This window comes from Cherax quadricarinatus, chromosome 74 (genome assembly GCF_038502225.1).
Source record: "Cherax quadricarinatus isolate ZL_2023a chromosome 74, ASM3850222v1, whole genome shotgun sequence".
NCBI lineage: Eukaryota > Metazoa > Arthropoda > Malacostraca > Decapoda > Parastacidae > Cherax > Cherax quadricarinatus.
Genome location: NC_091365.1, coordinates 19,274,956 through 19,296,672, shown reverse-complemented (window position 1 = coordinate 19,296,672; position 21,717 = coordinate 19,274,956). Strand labels below are relative to the sequence as shown.

The window sequence follows — 21,717 nt, the reverse complement described above, 5'->3', positions numbered from 1 at the left end:
AGAAGAATACACTCGATCGAAGACCAGGCAGAACTACAAAGGGATCTGGACAGGCTGCAGACCTGGTCCAGCAATTGGCTCTTGGAGTTCAATCCCACCAAGTGCAAAGTCATGAAGATTGGGGAAGGGCAAAGAAGGCCGCAGACGGAGTACAGTCTAGGGGGTCAGAGACTACAAACCTCACTCAAGGAAAAAGATCTTGGGGTGAGTATAACACCAGGCACATCTCCTGAAGCGCACATCAACCAAATAACTGCTGCAGCATATGGGCGCCTAGCAAACCTCAGAACAGCATTCCGACATCTTAATAAGGAATCGTTCAGGACCCTGTACACCGTATACGTTAGGCCCATATTGGAGTATGCGGCACCAGTTTGGAACCCACACCTAGCCAAGCACGTAAAGAAACTAGAGAAAGTGCAAAGGTTTGCAACAAGACTAGTCCCAGAGCTAAGAGGTATGTCCTACGAGGAGAGGTTAAGGGAAATCAACCTGACGACACTGGAGGACAGGAGAGATAGGGGGGACATGATAACGACATACAAAATACTGAGAGGAATTGACAAGGTGGACAAAGACAGGATGTTCCAGAGATTGGACACAGTAACAAGGGGACACAGTTGGAAGCTGAAGACACAGATGAATCACAGGGATGTTAGGAAGTATTTCTTCAGCCACAGAGTAGTCAGTAAGTGGAATAGTTTGGGAAGCGATGTAGTGGAGGCAGGATCCATACATAGCTTTAAGCAGAGGTATGATAAAGCTCACGGCTCAGGGAGAGTGACCTAGTAGCGATCAGTGAAGAGGCGGGGCCAGGAGCTCGGACTCGACCCCCGCAACCTCAACTAGGTGAGTACAACCTCAACTAGGTGAGTACACACACACACATACACATACATATACACATACACACACACATACACACACAGACACACACACACACACACAGACACACACACACACACACACACACACACACACACACACACACACACACACACACACACACACACACACACACGCGCGCGCGCGCATATACAACAGGCCTAGTGTCTAATCGACATGTGCCTTGGACAAAATGGTAACTAACTAACACACACACACACACACACACACACACACACACACACACACACACACACACACACACACACACACACACATATATATATATATATATATATGTCGTGCCGAATAGGCAGAACTTGCGATCTTGGCTTAAATAGCAACGCTCATCTTGCCATATAGGACAAGCGAAAATTTATTTATGCAATAATTTCGCCAAAATCATTCTAAACCTAACGAAAAAAATATATTTGATTGTGTTTGTTTAGTACTAAATTATTGCAAACGTATTTAAAATATATTTAGTTGGGTTAGGCTAAAATAAATTGTTCTTGTTATAATAAGGTTAGGTAAGTTTTCTAAGATTCTTTTGGTACAAAATTATAAATTTTTACATTAACATTAATGAAAAATATATATCTTTAAACGTATAAGAGAAAATTTTAGAAAGAACTTAATTTTAAATGAGTTCTTGCTAATTGACCAGTTTTACATATTCGGCACGACATATATATATATATATATATATATATATATATATATATATATATATATATATATATATGTATATATATATATATATATATATATATATATATATATATATGCAATAAGATCACAGTAAACAGGTGATTTCAAAATATGCAAAACAACCACTCTGAAAGAATAGAGAAATTCCAAGCGCTTTCGTGACTACTCACATTATCAAGGAACTAGTTAGATAGTTCCTTGATAATGTGAGTAGTCACGAAAGCGCTTGGAATTTCTCTATTCTTTCAGAGTGGTTGTTTTGCATATATATATATATATATATATATATATATATATATATATATATATATATATATATATATAACACTGATCTCTGGCTGAAGGAGACTCGAACCTACGAACCTTAGGACAAGGTACGCAGTGATTTACCAATCTACCCACACTGGACCAATACCTTGGCGTGTAGCATGCGCTACACGTTTGATCCAAGGCAGCCAGCTTTCAGGGTCGAGTCTCCTTCAGCCAGAGATCAGTGTTTGTGTATATTTCGCATGCTCTCGCGAATTCCTTGCATTGTTCAAATCTCTAGTAAGGCTGATGCATGCAGGGGATGAGATGATAAGCTGTAAGCCTTCTCCCTGAAAGCTGGCTGCCTTGGATCAAACGTGTAGCTCATGCTACACGCCAAGGTATTGGTCCAGTGTGGGTAGATTGGTAAAGCACTGCGTACCTTGTCCTAAGGTTCGTAGGTTCGAGTCTCCTTCAGCCAGAGATCAGTGTTTGTGTATATTTCGCATGCTCTCGCGAATTCCTTATATATATATATATATATATATATATATATATATATATATATATATATATATATACATGCATACATAGGGGGTGGCAGGAGAAGAAAATATTCAAACAGCTCCGGGGAGAGCTTTGAGTTTTCCCTGAGGTACGTTTATTCTCTTCTCGGAGGATGAGGGTCCCCAGTAAAGTTCTAGCGGTGGTACCTCCCTATATAATTATTAATATATATATATATATATGTATATACATATATATATATATATATATATATATATATATATATATATATATATATATATATATATATATATATATATATATATATTGTGTGTGTGTACTGGAAAGGATTGACTCAGCTGCCAGTTAGAAAAACGTTTCCAAATAAAATATGTTGAGTTGCAATTGAGAATGTATTAAAAGGGATAACTAAATTAAGTCACTGAATAAGTTTTCCTAAAAATATTATTTAGAGCTATGAACCTACACTTCTGATAGAATGAGGCGAGAATAATCGAAATATAATATGGAAGACAAGTATATATAAAGAGGGATCTGATACTATTAAATCCATGAAGAACTGAAGATAATTCTTTACGGTTGTTAAATGAAGATTTAGATAGTATATAGACATTTACTGACTTAGCCGCCGAGTTGAAGATTAATGAGACCATTTGCCAAATGGACAAATATGTTGGTATGGTGGAACTGCCTAACATTAGTCAGTGCTCCTCTGTTTATATGCTCTTGAGCTGAGTTTTTTAGATTTCTCCTGTCACGCAAAATACCCTGGCAATCAACCAACCTTGTACAAGAGTAGAGTAGGTCCAGTTTTCTTCAGCGACCCAGCGGTAGTCGAGGTCATTGTAGCGGTAGTAGAGGTCACCTCCGGTGAGAACGTCAGCCAGGAGCAAGTCTGAGTACACCCCACCAGGTACTGTCCCGCTCACCGTCACCGCTATACAATACAAAACGTCTCATTACTACGAAATATAGCTTGAACAAAGTGGTGGGTGGCTATCATTATCACAAGGTGATTATAATAATAATAATAATAATAACAGGGAAGCGACAAATTCTTAAATGAGGAAGCCTAGATTGACAAAACTCATCTGTTGCATTGACGCTGAAGAAGTTGTTCTTTTATCGGGAGACAGAATTGTGTTGAATATCGTGTTGTAGTCAGTGGTGTAACTGTCGAACCTAATTACCACTGACACTATGAGAGATTGTAATAAAGTTGGTAGAATTACCGACAATATGTAAAGTAAAAGGACACAAGTGCAACTAATGTGACATTTATTGTGGCAACGTTTCGCTCTCCAGGAGCTTTATCAAACCATTACGTAATGGCTTGATAAAGCTCCTGGAGAGCGAAACGTTGCCACAATAAATGTCACATTAGTTGCACTTGTGTCCTTTTACTTTACTATGAGAGATGATAGTGTGTTACCCAAGCCTGAGAATCTTAGTTCACTTGAAGCTTTATGAAATATTTCAAATATTGTACTTGGCACAGTATTTCCGAGATCACACAATTTATTTTCACCAACACATAAAATTGTTTTCTGAAATACTCTTTTACAGAAAGAGATGTCATAACAATAAAATTCTGTTTACGCCAATCAAAAAAAAAAAATCTGTCCACAGAGGTGATCTAACGTAAGTGTTATTCTCAGTAAAAGTTATTCTCATTAAAATTGTACGTTATTGTTCTTGAAAAATCTCTAGTTTACTGCAGGTTAGAAAAGACTGAATCGGTTCACAATAACTTTTATATCCTTCTGTCCCAGAATACAATCATGGAGAGCCATCTGAAGTGTATATACAAAACATGGCATTATCCCGTGCTAGAAAATGAATTTTAGACGCTATGTTGAATTCATGCATTAAATCTTGAGTAAGCTTGGTGATGTGTGCTGCTGTGTGAGGGTTCAGGAAATTGTGTCATTTTAAAAACAGTTTTCTGAATGAAGCTTAGCTGAGTCATATATGGCTGTGTACTGTAGTAACTCATATGTAAGTGTGTATATATGGTAGCCTCTATGTACATGTGTATATGTGGTAACGTACGTGGTAGCGTATATGTACGTGTGTATATATGGTAGCATATATGTGCCTGAGTATATGTAGTTTTCAAGTCTCGTCTCTTAGCCCCCACCTCTTATAGGATCCCAAATGTGTTAGTGATTTACCAAGTGAAGAGATAAAAAGTGAAGATTTCGATGAATTTTTACGTGATGAGAGTGATGAATCGGTCTTATTATAATGCTGTAAGGTAATAATAAACTAGTGAGCCCTTGAAGTACAGACTATGAGTGATGAAGGTGGAGACAGGGAAACAACGAGAACTTTAAAATTATTAGCTATGAAAGAATATGTGTATCCCCAGTTTTTATCTCTCTTAATAACGAGTTTTACAGCATTTGATTCACTCTCAGGCTCGTATTTTCAAATTATTGGGAGTCATCTCAGTTCTAATAAGATCATTTTCTTCACTGGTGGGTCGAGATGAGTGTATGTGGTCATAACGACAATATGGAGACTTATATACTGTCAGAAAGGGACTGTCAGACACTGCAACACAATGGTATCTTGGTACAGAACAGAAAACACTTCGGGCAACTTTTTCAAGTGAGAATGGTTGAACTACACTTCTCCTTCTGACAGTATATAAGTCTCCATACTGTCTCTTTAACTTCACATTGTTTCATACTATGGAACAAAACTCTTCTCCAGACTGAGGGACTGACCACCTGGAAACTACGACTTCAAGGATAATGGACTGATTACATCGTCTTCTCATCTCTAATGCTTCTGCCAACTTTTTTGTACTCAACAGAAGCCTACTGTGTAGGCGAAACGTTTCGTAATAAAGATACCTAACTGTTGCACATGTGACTTACTTATCAATAAGTCGGTTTTGTATACCATTTTAATATTCATTAAATATATCGGAGAGTCCTTGTTCTAGACCTCAGGTTCTGATTATAGTGCGTGTGATTAATCTTTATAGTTATAATATTTAATTTAATTTAATGGTTCTTTAATCTCCAGGAGGTTGAAGACACCGTCAACTCTTATACTTACAATTTTACTGAAATTTTAGAGTTAGTAAATTATTTTTTAAAGGCTTCCTCTCTTTTGGGTGACTTTCCTTAACAACAACAACAACAACAACAACAACAACAACAATAATAATAATAATTGCGATAATCATTGCATAACAACCCTACAAGGGAGGAGCACTTTTAACAGGCCCATGTAACTACGTGCTTCACGTTGGAAAATGTTTCTATCAGCAAAGCACAGCGCCGCTCGATGTTACTTAAAAATTCATTTAAGAGCTCATAACTTTATAATAACGTGAAAACAATCGACAAAAACCAACATTAAGAACGATGGATGGATATAAATACACTGGAAAACGTACAAAGGAGGATGACAAAGTTTATCCAGCGTATCAGAAATCTTCCCTATTAGGATTGACTGAGGGCCCTGAGTCTGTACTCTCTGAAAAAGCGTAGAATTAGGGGGAATATGATTTATTTTATTAATACATCGGCCGATTCCCACTAAGGCAGGGAGGCTCACAAAAGAAAAACTTATATCATTCACTCCATCACTGTCTTGCCAGAGGGGTGCTTTACACTACAGTTATAAGCTGTAACATTAACACCCCTCCTTCAGAGTGCAGACACTGTACTTCCCATCTCCAGGACTCAAGTCCGGCCTGTCGGTTTCCCTGAATCCCTTCATAAATGTTACTTTGCTCACACTCCAACAGCACGTCAAGTATTAAAAACCATTTGTCTCCATTCACTCCTATCAAACACGCTCACGCATGCTTGCTGGAAGTCTAAGCCCCTTGCACACAAAATCTCCTTTACCCCCTCCCTCCAACCTGTCCTAGGCCGACCCCTACCCGGTCTTCCCTCCATTACAGATTTAAACACTCTCGAAGTCATTCTGTTTTGTTCCATTCTATCTACATGTCCGAACCACTTCAACAACCCTTCTTCAGCCCTCTGGACAACAGTTTCATCTCCATATTGTTTCATACTATGGAACAATGCTCTTCTCCAGACTGAGGGACTGACAACCTCAAAACTTTAAGGGTGATGGACTGATTACATCGTCTTCAAGTATCTTTTGCTTCTATCAACTTTTCTGTACTCGACTGAAGAAGCCTACTGTGTAAGCGAAACGTTTCGAAATAAAGATACCTAACTGTTGCATATGTGTCTTACCTAACAACCTGTCGGTATTTTATACCATTTTAATGTTCATACAGACAATGTAACGAGCGATCATACAGACAATGTAACGAGCGATCATACAGTGTAACGAGCGATCATACAGACAATGTAACGAGCGATCATACAGTGTAACGAGCGATCATACAATGTAACGAGCGATCATACAGTGTAACGAGCGATCATACAGTGTAACGAGTGATCATACAGTGTAACGAGCGATCATACAGTGTAACGAGCGATCATACAGTGTAACGAGCGATCATACAGTGTAACGAGCGATCATACAGTGTAACGAGCGATCATACAGTGTAACGAGCGATCATACAGTGTAACGAGCGATCATACAGTGTAACGAGCGAACATACAGTGTAACGAGCGATCATACAGTGTAACGAGCGATCATACAGTGTAACGAGCGATCATACAGACAATGCAACGAGCGATCATACAGTGTAACGAGCGATCATACAGACAATGTAACGAGCGATCATACAGTGTAACGAGCGATCATACAATGTAACGAGCGATCATACAATGTAACGAGCGATCATACAGTGTAACGAGCGATCATACAGACAATGTAACGAGCGATCATACAGTGTAACGAGCGATCATACAGTGTAACGAGCGATCATACAGACAATGTAACGAGCGATCATACAGTGTAACGAGCGATCATACAGTGTAACGAGCGATCATACAGTGTAACGAGCGACCATACAGCGTAACGAGCGATCATACAGTGTAACGAGCGATCATACAGTGTAACGAGCGATCGTACAGTGTAACGAGCGATCATACAGTGTAACGAGCGATCATACAGTGTATCGAGTGATCATACAGTGTAACGAGCGATCATACAGACAATGTAACGAGCGATCATACAGTGTAACGAGCGATCATACAATGTAACGAGCGATCATACAATGTAACGAGCGATCATACAGTGTAACGAGCGATCATACAGTGTAACGAGCGATCATACAGTGTAACGAGCGATCATACAGACAATGTAACGAGCGATCATACAATGTAACGAGCGATCATACAGTGTAACGAGCGATCATACAGTGTAACGAGCGATCATACAGTGTAACGAGCGATCATACAGACAATGTAACGAGCGATAATACAGTGTAACGAGCGATCATACAGTGAAACGAGCGATCGTACAGTGAAACGAGCGATCATACAGTGTAACGAGCGATCATACAGTGTAACGAGCGATCATACAGTGTAACGAACAATCATACAGACAATGTAACGAGCGATCATACTGTGTAACGAGCGATCATACAGTGTAACGAGCGATCATACAGTGAAACGAGCGATCATACAGTGAAACGAGCGATCGTACAGTGAAACGAGCGATCATACAGTGTAACGAGCGATCATACAGTGAAACGAGCGATCATACAGTGTAACGAGCGATCATACAGTGTAACGAGCGATCATACAGTGTAACGAGCGATCATACAGTGAAACGAGCGATCATACAGTGTAACGAGCGATCGTATAGACATACAGTGTAACGAGCGATCATACAGACTAACACAGCGTATTTTCCGGCGTATAACACGCTCTTTTTTCCACGAGAAGGTCTTGGAAAACTACCCTGCGCCTTATACGCTCAAGGTCAGGGTCAAGGGTAGGCTTTGGGTTACGCTTTAGCAGTTGTTTACTAACGTTACGTTACAACTGCTTGGAAACAGAGTGTTATATGATAGTGCGCCTTATATGCCGGAAAATACGGTACTTGAACTAGACAATAACGGGACTAGGGAGTGAGCCTTACAGTGGTTGCTGGAGGAGAGAGACCACTGTGAGTTTACGATGATGTCTGATGGTCGCAGGTGGGTGGAGGCGAAGGCAGCATAGGCGAGGTAGATGGTGGCTAGGCACATGATAGCCAGACACACCAGAGAGGGACTGTACACACGCCACCAAGCACCCTCCCTGCGTGCCTCTCTCTCACGACTGAGTGGGTTAGGAGCCATCTAGTCTGAAGGTGGTGGTAGGAGAGTCATAGACGATGCTCTGAGTGATGTGATGGAGGTGTTGTGAGGAGTGTATGTTGTGATGGAGGAAGTGTGAGGCGTGTATGTAGTGATGGAGGAAGTGTGAGGCGTGTATGTTGCGATGGAGGAAGTGTGAGGCGTGTATGTTGTGATGGAGGAAATGTGAGGCGTGTATGTTGTGATGGAGGAAGTGTGAGGCAGGTATATTTTGATGGAGGAAATGTGAGGCGTGTATGTTGTGATGGAGGAAGTGTGAGGCAGGTATATTGTGATCGAGGAAATGTGAGGCGTGTATGTTGTGATGGAGGAAGTGTGAGGCGTGTATGTTGTGATGGAGGAAATGTGAGGCGTGTATGTTGTGATGGAGGAAGTGTGAATATAGTCATAAGGTGTGAAGCTAAGTATACAGTGTAACTCTTTGCTCTCTCGTTCATTATTCTACTGTGTGTTATCCTCTCGCATGTGGCTCAGGTGTTCGGCAACCATAATATCTGAGTTCTATATGGAATAGAAATGTTCGTTTAATGTGCTGGGCGTTAAGACTCCAACTATATAATATGTTGATCAAGCACACCTCTGGAAAGGCCATCACAGTAGTGGACTCACTCTCCAGGGCTTACTTACTAGGATTTATTATATGAATATGTATGGTTAGGATTAGAGTGATAGGTAGTTTTATACCTTTATTCCTCTTACTGGGTGATCTATATGTTTTAATAACAGGAATTCTTTACAAAACCCACAATAATGTCTTTTGGTGAGGACACACATCTGCAGTTGTCTTGGACCTTTGTTAGCCATACTGTTTATTGTCCCTTTTAATTTTTGTTGAAGCGCTGCCAACTGGGTAGGATGGTATGAACGGAACGGCAGTTCTGTTAACTAGTTTTTCTTAAATTTGTTCCACGGTAACACGCTTCCTAATTGAGGGATGCAATATTCCTAGCTGTTATGGTGCTCTGGGGGTGGGGGGGGGTACTGTATAAATTACAATTTATTCAGCATTCATCTTACGTATTTGTGCACACCTTCTAGACCAGCCAAACTGACAGTCGGATAAAAGCAGTTTATTTAGGGGCCCCGCTGCTCTGATTCTCTGTTAAGTCCAAAATACCAACCAACTGTGTGAGAATAAATAACAAAAAGGCACAATACCGTGACTGGAACAATACACAAATAACCCGAACATAGAAGAGAGAAGCTTAAGACGACGTTCCGGTCCGACTTGGACCATTTACAAAGTCACGTCGTCGCAAGCTCCTCTCTTCTACGTGCGGGTTATTTGTGTATTGAACTGTGTGAGAGCTTGCCCCAGCTGAGGTTATATGAGATTATATGAAGTTATATGAGGTTATGTTTTTACACCTGACCGAATGGAATACACTCACTAATCCTGGTCGAATACATTCATACGTACTGCTCTATCTTAAGGTGTAAAACCAAGTGTAGTATGTGTGGTTCTTTGATCTCTATTTCATTGTGGTTCTGTTGATGATATACACTGTGTACAAACTGTAATTGTCTTGGTGAAGGGAATATACAGGTTCTAAAAAACAACCTCTTGTGTTTACCTTTGCTATTATTTTCTTGGATTGTTCCTTATCTAAAGACTTGATTTATGACCAGGTACAACAGGACTTTATTTATGTACCTGTGTCCGTAATAGTGGTGGTGGTATGATGTATGTTAGTGGTGAGGGATGTATGTGGTGGTTGTGTCATACGTGTACGTGTTGATGATGGTGTTGAGTGATGTATGTGGTGATGATGGTGGTGTTGTGAGTGATGTATGTGGTGATGATGGTGGTGTTGTGAGTGATGTATGTGGTGATGATGGTGGTGTTGTGAGTGATGTATGTGGTGATGATGGTGGTGTTGTGAGTGATGTATGTGGTGATGATGGTGTTGAGTGATGTATGTGGTGATGATGGTGTTGAGTGATGTATGTGGTGATGATGGTGGTGTTGTGAGTGATGTATGTGGTGATGATGGTGGTGTTGTGAGTGATGTATGTGGTGATGATGGTGGTGTTGTGAGTGATGTATGTGGTGATGATGGTGGTGTTGTGAGTGATGTATGTGGTGATGATGGTGTTGAGTGATGTATGTGGTGATGATGGTGTTGAGTGATGTATGTGGTGATGATGGTGGTGTTGTGAGTGATGTATGTGGTGATGATGGTGGTGTTGTGAGTGATGTATGTGGTGATGATGGTGGTGTTGTGAGTGATGTATGTGGTGATGATGGTGGTGTTGTGAGTGACGTATGTGGTGATGATGGTGTTGAGTGATGTATGTGGTGATGATGGTGGTGTTGTGAGTGATGTATGTGATGATGGTGGTGTTGTGAGTGATGTATGTGGTGATGATGGTGGTGTTGTGAGTGATGTATGTGGTGATGATGGTGGTGTTGTGAGTGATGTATGTGGTGATGATGGTGGTGTTGTGAGTGATGTATGTGGTGATGATGGTGTTGAGTGATGTATGTGGTGATGATGGTGGTGTTGTGAGTGATGTATGTGATGATGGTGGTGTTGTGAGTGATGTATGTGATGATGGTGGTGTTGTGAGTGATGTATGTGATGATGATGGTGGTGTTGTGAGTGATGTATGTGGTGATGATGGTGTTGAGTGATGTATGTGGTGATGATGGTGGTGTTGTGAGTGATGTATGTGATGATGGTGGTGTTGTGAGTGATGTATGTGATGATGGTGGTGTTGTGAGTGATGTATGTGATGATGATGGTGGTGTTGTGAGTGATGTATGTGATGATGGTGGTGTTGTGAGTGATGTATGTGATGATGGTGGTGTTGTGAGTGATGTATGTGATGATGATGGTGGTGTTGTGAGTGATGTATGTGGTGATGATGGTGTTGAGTGATGTATGTGGTGATGATGGTGGTGTTGTGAGTGATGTATGTGATGATGGTGGTGTTGTGAGTGATGTATGTGATGATGGTGGTGTTGTGAGTGATGTATGTGATGATGATGGTGGTGTTGTGAGTGATGTATGTGGTGATGATGGTGTTGAGTGATGTATGTGGTGATGATGGTGGTGTTGTGAGTGATGTATGTGATGATGGTGGTGTTGTGAGTGATGTATGTGATGATGGTGGTGTTGTGAGTGATGTATGTGGTGATGATGGTGGTGTTGTGAGTGATGTATGTGGTGATGATGGTGGTGTTGTGAGTGATGTATGTGGTGATGATGGTGGTGTTGTGAGTGATGTATGTGGTGATGGTGTTGAGTGATGTATGTGGTGATGATGGTGTTGAGTGATGTATGTGGTGATGATGGCGGTGTTGTGAGTGATGTATGTGGTGATGATGGTGGTGTTGTGAGTGATGTATGTGGTGGTGGTGGAGACACTGTTGTTGTTTAAAGCTACAAAGGTGATGAAAGTGGATGTTTATGGTGAGTGATATGAGAAGTGATAGTGGTATTAGTGGGCATTGATAGTGAATGATATTGTGTTAGTGGTACCAGTAGATAAGAGGAGTTAGTAATAGTGAGTGATATAAGTATTTGTGGTACTAGTAGGTAGTAATAGTGATATTGTGTTAGTAGTACTGTTAGATAGTAGTAATTAGTGATAGTCAGTGATATTGCGTCAGTAGTACTACTAGTAGCAAGAAGTAGTTAGTGATAGTGATATTGTGTTATTAGTAATAGATAGTAGAAGTTAGTAGTAGTGTAGGTGGTGCTTATCAATAATGATGGTGTTGAGTGACGAGAGGAGTGTAGGTGGTGTATGGTGTGAGTGTTGATCCTGTCACACACCCAGTGTGTGACACACACCTAGTGTGAGTCACACACCCAGCGTGTGACACACACCCAGCGTGTGACACACACCCAGTGCGAGTCACACACCTAGCGTGTGACACACACAGCGTGTACTGTTGGTAGCCACCCTAGAGACGCTGGTAACATAACATGTGGTATCATATGGTTCATCAGTGTACACAACAAAGCAGAGGTGGCGGCTGCTACCTCACCGTTTGTAATCACAGTAGTGATCACAATGATTACAGTCACGTAACAACATTGGTTACAGCAACACACCAACAGTGATTACAGTGACGTAACAACACTGGTTACAGTCACACAACACTTTTCGCAGCATCGGACTAAAACTGCAACACTTGCCACAGTTACACAACACTGGTCACAGTGACCCACTATCCCTGGTCACAGTCACACACTATCCCTTGTCACAGTCACATACTATCCCTGGTCACAGCCACACACTATCAGTGGTCACAGTTACTAACAGTGGTCACAGTCACACACTAACATTTCACAGTCACACATAAACACTGATCACATTCACACAACACTGGCCACAGTCACTCACACACTGTCATTGGTCACAGTCACACACTATCACTGGTCACAGTCACACAACATTGGTTACAGTCACACACTACAATTGGTCACTGCCAAACACTAACATTGGTGAGTCACACACTAACTTCAGTCACAGTCACACACTAACATTGGTCACAATCACTAACTTTTCCACAGTCACACACTAACATTGGTCACAGTCACTAACACTGGTCACAATTACATTGATCACAGTCACACCCTAACATTGGTCATAGTCACACACTAACATTGGTCACAGTCACTAACATTGGTCACAGTCACTAACATTGGTCACAGTCACTAACATTGGTCACAGTCACTAACATTGGTCACAGTCACTAACATTGGCCACAGTCACTAACATTGGCCACAGTCACTAACATTAGCCACAGTCACTAACATTGGCCACAGTCACTAACATTGGTCACAGTCAATAATATTGGTCACAGTCATACACTAACATTGGCCACAGTCACTAACATTGGTCACAGTCAATAATGGTCACAGTCACTAACATTGGCCACAGTCAATATTGGTCACAGTCACTAACATTGGTCACAGTCACTAACATTGGCCACAGTCAATAATATTGGTCACAGTCATACACTAACATTGGTCACAGTCACTAACATTGGTCACAGTCACTAACATTGGCCACAGTCACTAACATTGGTCACAGTCACTAACATTGGCCACAGTCACTAACATTGGTCACAGTCACTAACATTGGTCACAGTCACTAACATTGGCCACAGTCACTAACATTGACCACAGTCACTAACATTGGCCACAGTCACTAACATTGGTCACAATCACTAACATTGGCCACAGCCACTAACATTGGCCACAGTCACTAACATTGGTCACAGTCACTAACATTGGCCACAGTCACTAACATTGGTCACAGTCACTAACATTGGCCACAGTCACTAACATTGGTCACAGTCACTAACATTGGTCACAGTCACTAACATTGGTCACAGTCACTAACATTGGTCACAGTCACTAACATTGGTCACAGTCACTAACATTGGTCACAGTCACTAACATTGGTCACAGTCACTAACATTGGTCACAGTCATACATTGATCACAGTCACTAACATTGGTCACAGTCACTAACATTGGCCACAGTCACTAACATTGGTCACAGTCACTAACATTGGTCACAGTCACTAACATTGGTCACAGTCAATAATATTGGTCACAGTCACTTTACATCACTGTTCACAGTCACTTTACATCACTGTTCACAGTCACTTTACATCACTGTTCACAGTCACTTTACATCACTGTTCACAGTCACTTTACGTCACTGTTCACAGTCATAAAACAATACTGATTACGGTTATGCGCCCAAATTTTATTATATATAATTATATGGAGGCATTATAGATGTTACACACACATGTGTAAGTTACCAGCTACGTAACACACACATGTGTAAGTTACCCGCTACGTAACACACATGTGTAAGTTACCCGCTACGTAACACACACATGTGTAAGTTACCCGCTACGTAACACACACATGTGTAAGTTACCCGCTACGTAACACACACATGTGTAAGTTACCCGCTGCGTAACACACACATGTGTAAGTTACCCGCTGCGTAACACACACATGTGTAAGTTACCCGCTACGTAACACACACATGTGTAAGTTACCCCCTACGTAACACACACACATGTGTAAATTACCCGCTACGTAACACGCACATGTGTAAGTTACCCGCCACGTAACACGCACATGTGTAAGTTATCCACTGCGTCAAATACACCTGTATAAGTGATCCACGACTCCACACGCACATGTGTTAGACATCTTCAACTCCACATGCACATATGTACGTTATCCACAAAGTAACACTTATGCAAATTATGCACGACACTACACGACCATGTTTAAGTCATTAGGAATGTTTTAAACACATGTTTAAGTTATAAACAAAGTAACGTGCACATGTTTAAGTTATGAACAACGCAACAGTCATGTGTATAAGTCTTGGAGGACACTAGTTGCACATGTGTGCCACAACAGTCCTCAGAAAATGGCACTGAGGGTGAGGAAGATAAGATAGCAGAGTAATCTCATGATACTGACACCACCTTCCACACTGGCGCACAAGACATTCCACCAATATGGTCATATTCATTTACTAAAACGCTATATTACAGTCTCAGCTGAATGTTGTGAATGTGTTTGTATAAGAATCGTAACTTATTCTAGAGTAAGTTATGACTTCTACATAGAATATTTAGCATGTTTAGTCACGCCAAAAAAGACTTAAGTCAGTATGTAATGCATTATTTTTACTGCTAAATTAAATTATCAACAATAAGGAGCCTAGTATAGGTCCCTGTGGGGCGCTACATAATGGTCTCTTCTGATTTCAAAATATTTATCCAAACTTCCCATTACCTATAGATCAGCTAAGCTCCTATTCCGGATACATATTCCACTTGCACGCCGTGTGTTGACACTATTTTCAGTCTCCTTGGGTTAGTTAAGGTTAGTCAGGAAGCAGGACAAGTGTTTCCTGACGTGGGTCTGAGATGATGACCCGCTGTTGGAACTTGCGTTCATCTGACCGAGGCTGGCTTACCGGTACACCACTTTAAAAATTATGGTCATAGTTATAACCATTTAGTATATTTTCAGTCTCCTGTGTCGATACTTCTTATACGCCTAGCACAAGTCAGGATAAACATTTTTGTTCACATCAAACACCTGAGCTTCGCTCAGGTCTCAGTAACACAACTGTCCTCAAAGATTTATTAAGTCATACTATGAATTAAGGAAGGATCCTGGACTTCACCTTACGACACAGGCAAAGCAAATGCGATAGTAAGTATGGACAAGGTAAATTATAATGCAAAAATGAACATGTTATTTTAGGACGGGGGAACTTATGTGCCTCTTAAGGAAGTGTTTTCAGTGGAAATAGAAAGGACTTCAGAAAACGGTATGGTGGGGTTCACCAACAACTGCTGGACACAATACATACAATCGAGAAGGTGAAGAGACTGCTAAGTGAACTAGCAGTTGTTCAGTGAGACTGAACATCTCTCCGTGAGTCCTGAGAAAGGGAGCAGAAGCGCTGTGTGTGCCACTGACAATCTTCAACACATCTATCGAAACAGGGCAACTACATGAGGTGTGGAAGACAGCAAATATAGTCCCAATTTTTAAAAAAGAGAGAGACAGACAGCACTAAACTACAGACCAGTGTCACTGACATGCATATTATGCAAAGTCATGAAGAAGATTATCAGAAGAGTGGTGGAGCACCTAGAAAGGAATGAGCTTATACATGATAACCAGCACGGTTTCAGGGAAGGGAAATTCTGTGTCACAAACCTAATGGAGTTTTACAGCAAGATGACATAAGACAAGAGAGAGACCGGGGAGGGAAGAGATAGATTACATATTTCTGGATTGTAAGAACGCTTTTGACACAGTTCCACACAAGAGATTCGTGGAAAATCTAGAGGAGCAGGCAGGTATAACAGGAAGGGCACTGCAATGGATCAAAGAATATGTAAGAGGGTGAAAATGAGAAGTCATGGTATGCTAGGTGTCAGAGTGGGAGCCTGTGACGAGCAGGGTTCCACAGGGGTCAGTCCTAGGGCTGGTGCTGTTTTTGGTGTATGTGTGAGTGACATTACAGAAAGGATAGATTCAGAGGTGTCCCTGTTTGCAGACGATTTTAAGCTAATGCGAAGAATTTAGTCGAATGAGGATCAAGTAGGACTACAAAGGGATCTGGACAGGCTGCAAGTCTGGTCCAGCAACTGGCTCCTGGAGTTTAACCCCACCAAGTGCAAAGTCATGAAGACTGGGGAAAGGTCAGAGAAGACCGCAGGTCAAAGAATCGGAAGTTATAAAACATGATGAATGTTCATTATATAATAATAATTTTGGTTTGTTCAAACTCGACTCCTTTATGATGAATGGTTTGAAAAACCGACAAGTTGAGGATTGAGATACTTATGCATAACAACTGTCAGAGCCTGGAGTCGATGTGTTCAGTCCATCAATCTTGTAGAATGTACAGCACAGGGCCGTAGACGTGGCTTGTATACTGTAGTGAGGTGAGACCAAGCAGGAGGAGGTGGGGTCATAGTGGTATCATCCACTAGTCGAAGTAGGTCTTCGTCCAAAGTTTTGACAAGTGTTGAAGAATTCTTTGTAACAAGATCCCATGATGCTGCAGTGTCTGACAGTTGTGATGAATGGTTTGAAAAACCGACAAGTTGAGGATCATGGCATCATGGGATCTTGTTACAAAGAATTCTTCAACACTTGTCCAACCTTTGCACGAAGACCTACTTCGACTAGTGGATGATACCACTATGAACCCACCTCCTCCTGCTTCGCCTCACTTCACTACAGTATATAAGCCACGTCTACGGCCCTATGCTGTACATTCTACAAGATTGATGGACTGAACACATCGATTCCAAGCTGAGGGACTGATTACCTCAAACTCCTCCTCTCCTTATGCCTTTCTACTTTGTATTGGATTGATGAATCCACTGTGTGGCGAAACGTTTCCTGAATAAAGATTCCCATATGTTGCATAAGTGTTTCAATCCTCGACTCCTTTATCATTCTGGACATTGTACATAACCTGAAGCTGGATTCCTATTCCTATATGAATTCTTTGGACTGTCGTAAATGTAGTTCCACACTGACGAACTGAGAGGTACTTAGGATCTGCATTCCCTGCCCTCTCTTATGTCTGACCGGCATTTGGTAGAGCTGAGCGGGGTTAGTCTTTTTAAGGATCATCTCCTGTTTAAGTGTGTTGGCCTTAGACTCAATTTTCTTTAATACAATAGGAAATTTCCTGAAAACAATTGCCAGACACATTTTGAATGATAATTTAATGAATTTTATAGCGAAATGATTTGGAGTCAGAAGGGATGTTTGACCAAGCAACCATTATGTTGTGGTTGCTTGGTCATTACTACATATTCAGTGCTCATGGGCTTTATATGGTTTATGCTTATGTGCTTTACTCTGCTATCTATATTTTCTTGCACTTGGCATTCTTCCCCATTTCTGTTATTTTGAATACAGCAACATTGCAAGTTTCAGATGTGTTGAATGTAACACGAAAAGCCTAGAGCTACTATTCAACGACCCCTGTGATTATTTTGCCTCTTATATTGCTCATTCACGATTACAGCACAATGCATCCCACTCGCCAACTTTTATCCCAATTCTCTAGATTTTTCCTTCCTCTTCCTTTGCTGTTTTCTCTAACAAATCTGTTCTTAAACCCCATGAAATTGGTGTTTTTACGAAAGTGCCTCAATGAACAAGTATTGCCAATATTATTACTACAGAACAGGTTGATCAATCATCAACTGTCCTCGACAAAACTGCTCAGATTATTCCAGTGGTTCCCAGCCTTATTTACATCATGACCATCCTCGACATCTCAAAAAACTTGATGCCACCTCCCCCCCCCCCCAGTTATAAAAACAAATTTGGGTGTTGCAGAGGTATAACACAGGGTAAAAATATAATATAGCAAACTTAGATTTATTTTAGTAATTCACCAAACTCAAGTTTAGATTTATCAAATTAGAGAATCTCAAGTTAGGGAGATCCATGACCTTGATATTTGCTACTAATGGTTTAGTGTTCAGGAACTAAATTAGTTTAAAAATCAAGTCTACTTGTTTTGTGGTATCAAGTCTTCACAAATAAGTTGAAATTGGATATTTCATCGCTGTCTCGTCACAGAGCCCCATCATGATTGTTGTCTCGTCACAGAGCCCCATCATGATTGTTGTCTCGTCACAGAGCCCCATCATGATTGTTGTCTCGTCACAGAGCCATATCATGATTGTTGTCTCGTCACAGAGCCCCATCATGATTGTTGTCTCGTCACAGAGCCCCATCATGATTGTTGTCTCGTCACAGAGCCACATCATGATCGTTGTCTCGTCACAGAGCCCCATCATGATTGTTGTCTCGTCACAGAGCCCCATCATGATTGTTGTCTCGTCACAGAGCCACATCACGATTGTTGTCTCGTCACAGAGCCCCATCATGATTGTTGTCTCGTCACAGAGCCCCATCATGATTGTTGTCTCGTCACAGAGCCCCATCATGATTGTTGTCTCGTCACAGAGCCCCATCATGATTGTTGTCTCGTCACAGAGCCCCATCATGATTGTTGTCTCGTCACAGAGCCACATCATGATTGTTGTCTCGTCACAGAGCCACATCATGATTGTTGTCTCGTCACAGAGCCACATCATGATTGTTGTCTCGTCACAGAGCCCCATCATGATTGTTGTCTCGTCACAGAGCCCCATCATGATTGTTGTCTCGTCACAGAGCCCCATCATGATTGTTGTCTCGTCACAGAACCCCATCATGATTGTTGTCTCGTCACAGAGCCACATCATGAGTGTTGTCTCGTCACAGAGCCCCATCATGATTGTTGTCTCGTCACAGAGCCACATCATGAATGTTGTCTCGTCACAGAGCCACATCATGATTGTTGTCTCGTCACAGAGCCCCATCATGATTGTTGTCTCGTCACAGAGCCACATGATTGTTGTCTCGTCACAGAGCCCCATCATGATTGTTGTCTCGTCACAGAGCCCCATCATGATTGTTGTCTCGTCACAGAGCCCCACATGATTGTTGTCTCGTCACAGAGCCCCATCATGATTGTTGTCTCGTCACAGAGCCCCATCATGATTGTTGTCTCGTCACAGAGCCCCATCATGATTGTTGTCTCGTCACAGAGCCACATCATGATTGTTGTCTCGTCACAGAGCCCCATCATGATTGTTGTCTCGTCACAGAGCCCCATCATGATTGTTGTCTCGTCACAGAGCCCCATCATGATTGTTGTCTCGTCACAGAGCCCCATCATGATTGTTGTCTCGTCACAGAGCCCCATCATGATTGTTGTCTCGTCACAGAGCCCCATCATGATTGTTGTCTCGTCACAGAGCCCCATCATGATTGTTGTCTCGTCACAGAGCCCCATCATGATTGTTGTCTCGTCACTGAGCCCCGTCGTGTTTGTTGTGTCGTCACAGAGCCCCATATCATGATTGTTGTCTCGTCACAGAGCCACTTCTTGACTGTTGTCACAGAGCCACATCATGATTGTTGTCTCGTCACAGAGCCCCATCATGATTGTTGTCTCGTCACAGAGCCCCACATGATTGTTGTCTCGTCACAGAGCCCCCACACGATTGTTGTCTCGTCACAGAGCCCCATCATGATTGTTGTCTCGTCACAGAGCCCCATCATGATTGTTGTCTCGTCACAGAGCCCCATCATGATTGTTGTCTCGTCACAGAGCCCCATCATGATTGTTGTCTCGTCACAGAGCCCCATCATGATTGTTGTCTCGTCACAGAGCCACATCATGATTGTTGTCTCGTCACAGAGCCACATCATGAATGTTGTCTCGTCACAGAGCCACATCATGATTGTTGTCTCGTCACAGAGCCCCATCATGATTGTTGTCTCGTCACAGAGCCCCATCATGATTGTTGTCTCGTCACAGAGCCCCATCATGATTGTTGTCTCGTCACAGAGCCCCATCATGATTGTTGTCTCGTCACAGAGCCACATCATGAGTGTTGTCTCGTCACAGAGCCCCATCATGATTGTTGTCTCGTCACAGAGCCACATCATGAATGTTGTCTCGTCACAGAGCCACATCATGATTGTTGTCTCGTCACAGAGCCCCATCATGATTGTTGTCTCGTCACAGAGCCACATGATTGTTGTCTCGTCACAGAGCCCCATCATGATTGTTGTCTCGTCACAGAGCCCCATCATGATTGTTGTCTCGTCACAGAGCCACATGATTGTTGTCTCGTCACAGAGCCCCATCATGATTGTTGTATCGTCACAGAGCCCCATCATGATTGTTGTCTCGTCACAGAGCCACATCATGATTGTTGTCTCGTCACAGAGCCCCATCATGATTGTTGTCTCGTCACAGAGCCCCATCATGATTGTTGTCTCGTCACAGAGCCCCATCATGATTGTTGTCTCGTCACAGAGCCCCATCATGATTGTTGTCTCGTCACAGAGCCCCATCATGATTGTTGTCTCGTCACAGACCCCATCATGATTGTTGTCTCGTCACAGAGCCCCATCATGATTGTTGTCTCGTCACAGAGCCCCATCATGATTGTTGTCTCGTCACTGAGCCCCATCATGATTGTTGTCTCGTCACAGAGCCATATCATGATTGTTGTCTCGTCACAGAGCCACATCATGAATGTTGTCACAGAGCCACATCATGATTGTTGTCTCGTCACAGAGCCCCATCATGATTGTTGTCTCGTCACAGAGCCACATGATTGTTGTCTCGTCACAGAGCCCCATCATGATCGTTGTCTCGTCACAGAGCCCCATCATGATTGTTGTCTCGTCATAGAGCCACATCATGATTGTTGTCTCGTCACAGAGCCCCATCATGATTGTTGTCTCGTCACAGAGCCCCATCATGATTGTTGTCTCGTCACAGAGCCCCATCATGATTGTTGTCTCGTCACAGAGCCCCATCATGATTGTTGTCTCGTCACAGAGCCACATCATGAGTGTTGTCTCGTCACAGAGCCCCACCATGATTGTTGTCTCGTCACAGAGCCCCATCATGATTGTTGTCTCGTCACAGAGCCCCATCATGATTGTTGTCTCGTCACAGAGCCCCATCATGATTGTT

The 21,717-nt window shown here is 42.0% G+C and overlaps 1 protein-coding gene across 1 annotated transcript in view; it reads right to left on the bottom strand.

Moving 5' to 3' along the window:
* LOC128700225 (beta-mannosidase) overlaps nt 1-15,030 on the bottom strand; it is a 143,161-nt gene extending 128,131 nt beyond the window's left edge. The window contains 3 exon segments of the mRNA XM_070100814.1: nt 3,158-3,310; nt 8,407-8,613; nt 14,745-15,030. Coding sequence (XP_069956915.1) covers nt 3,158-3,310; nt 8,407-8,608 — 355 coding nt within the window. The 5' untranslated portion in view covers nt 8,609-8,613; nt 14,745-15,030.
* Between the last annotated feature and the right edge of the window lie 6,687 nt (nt 15,031-21,717).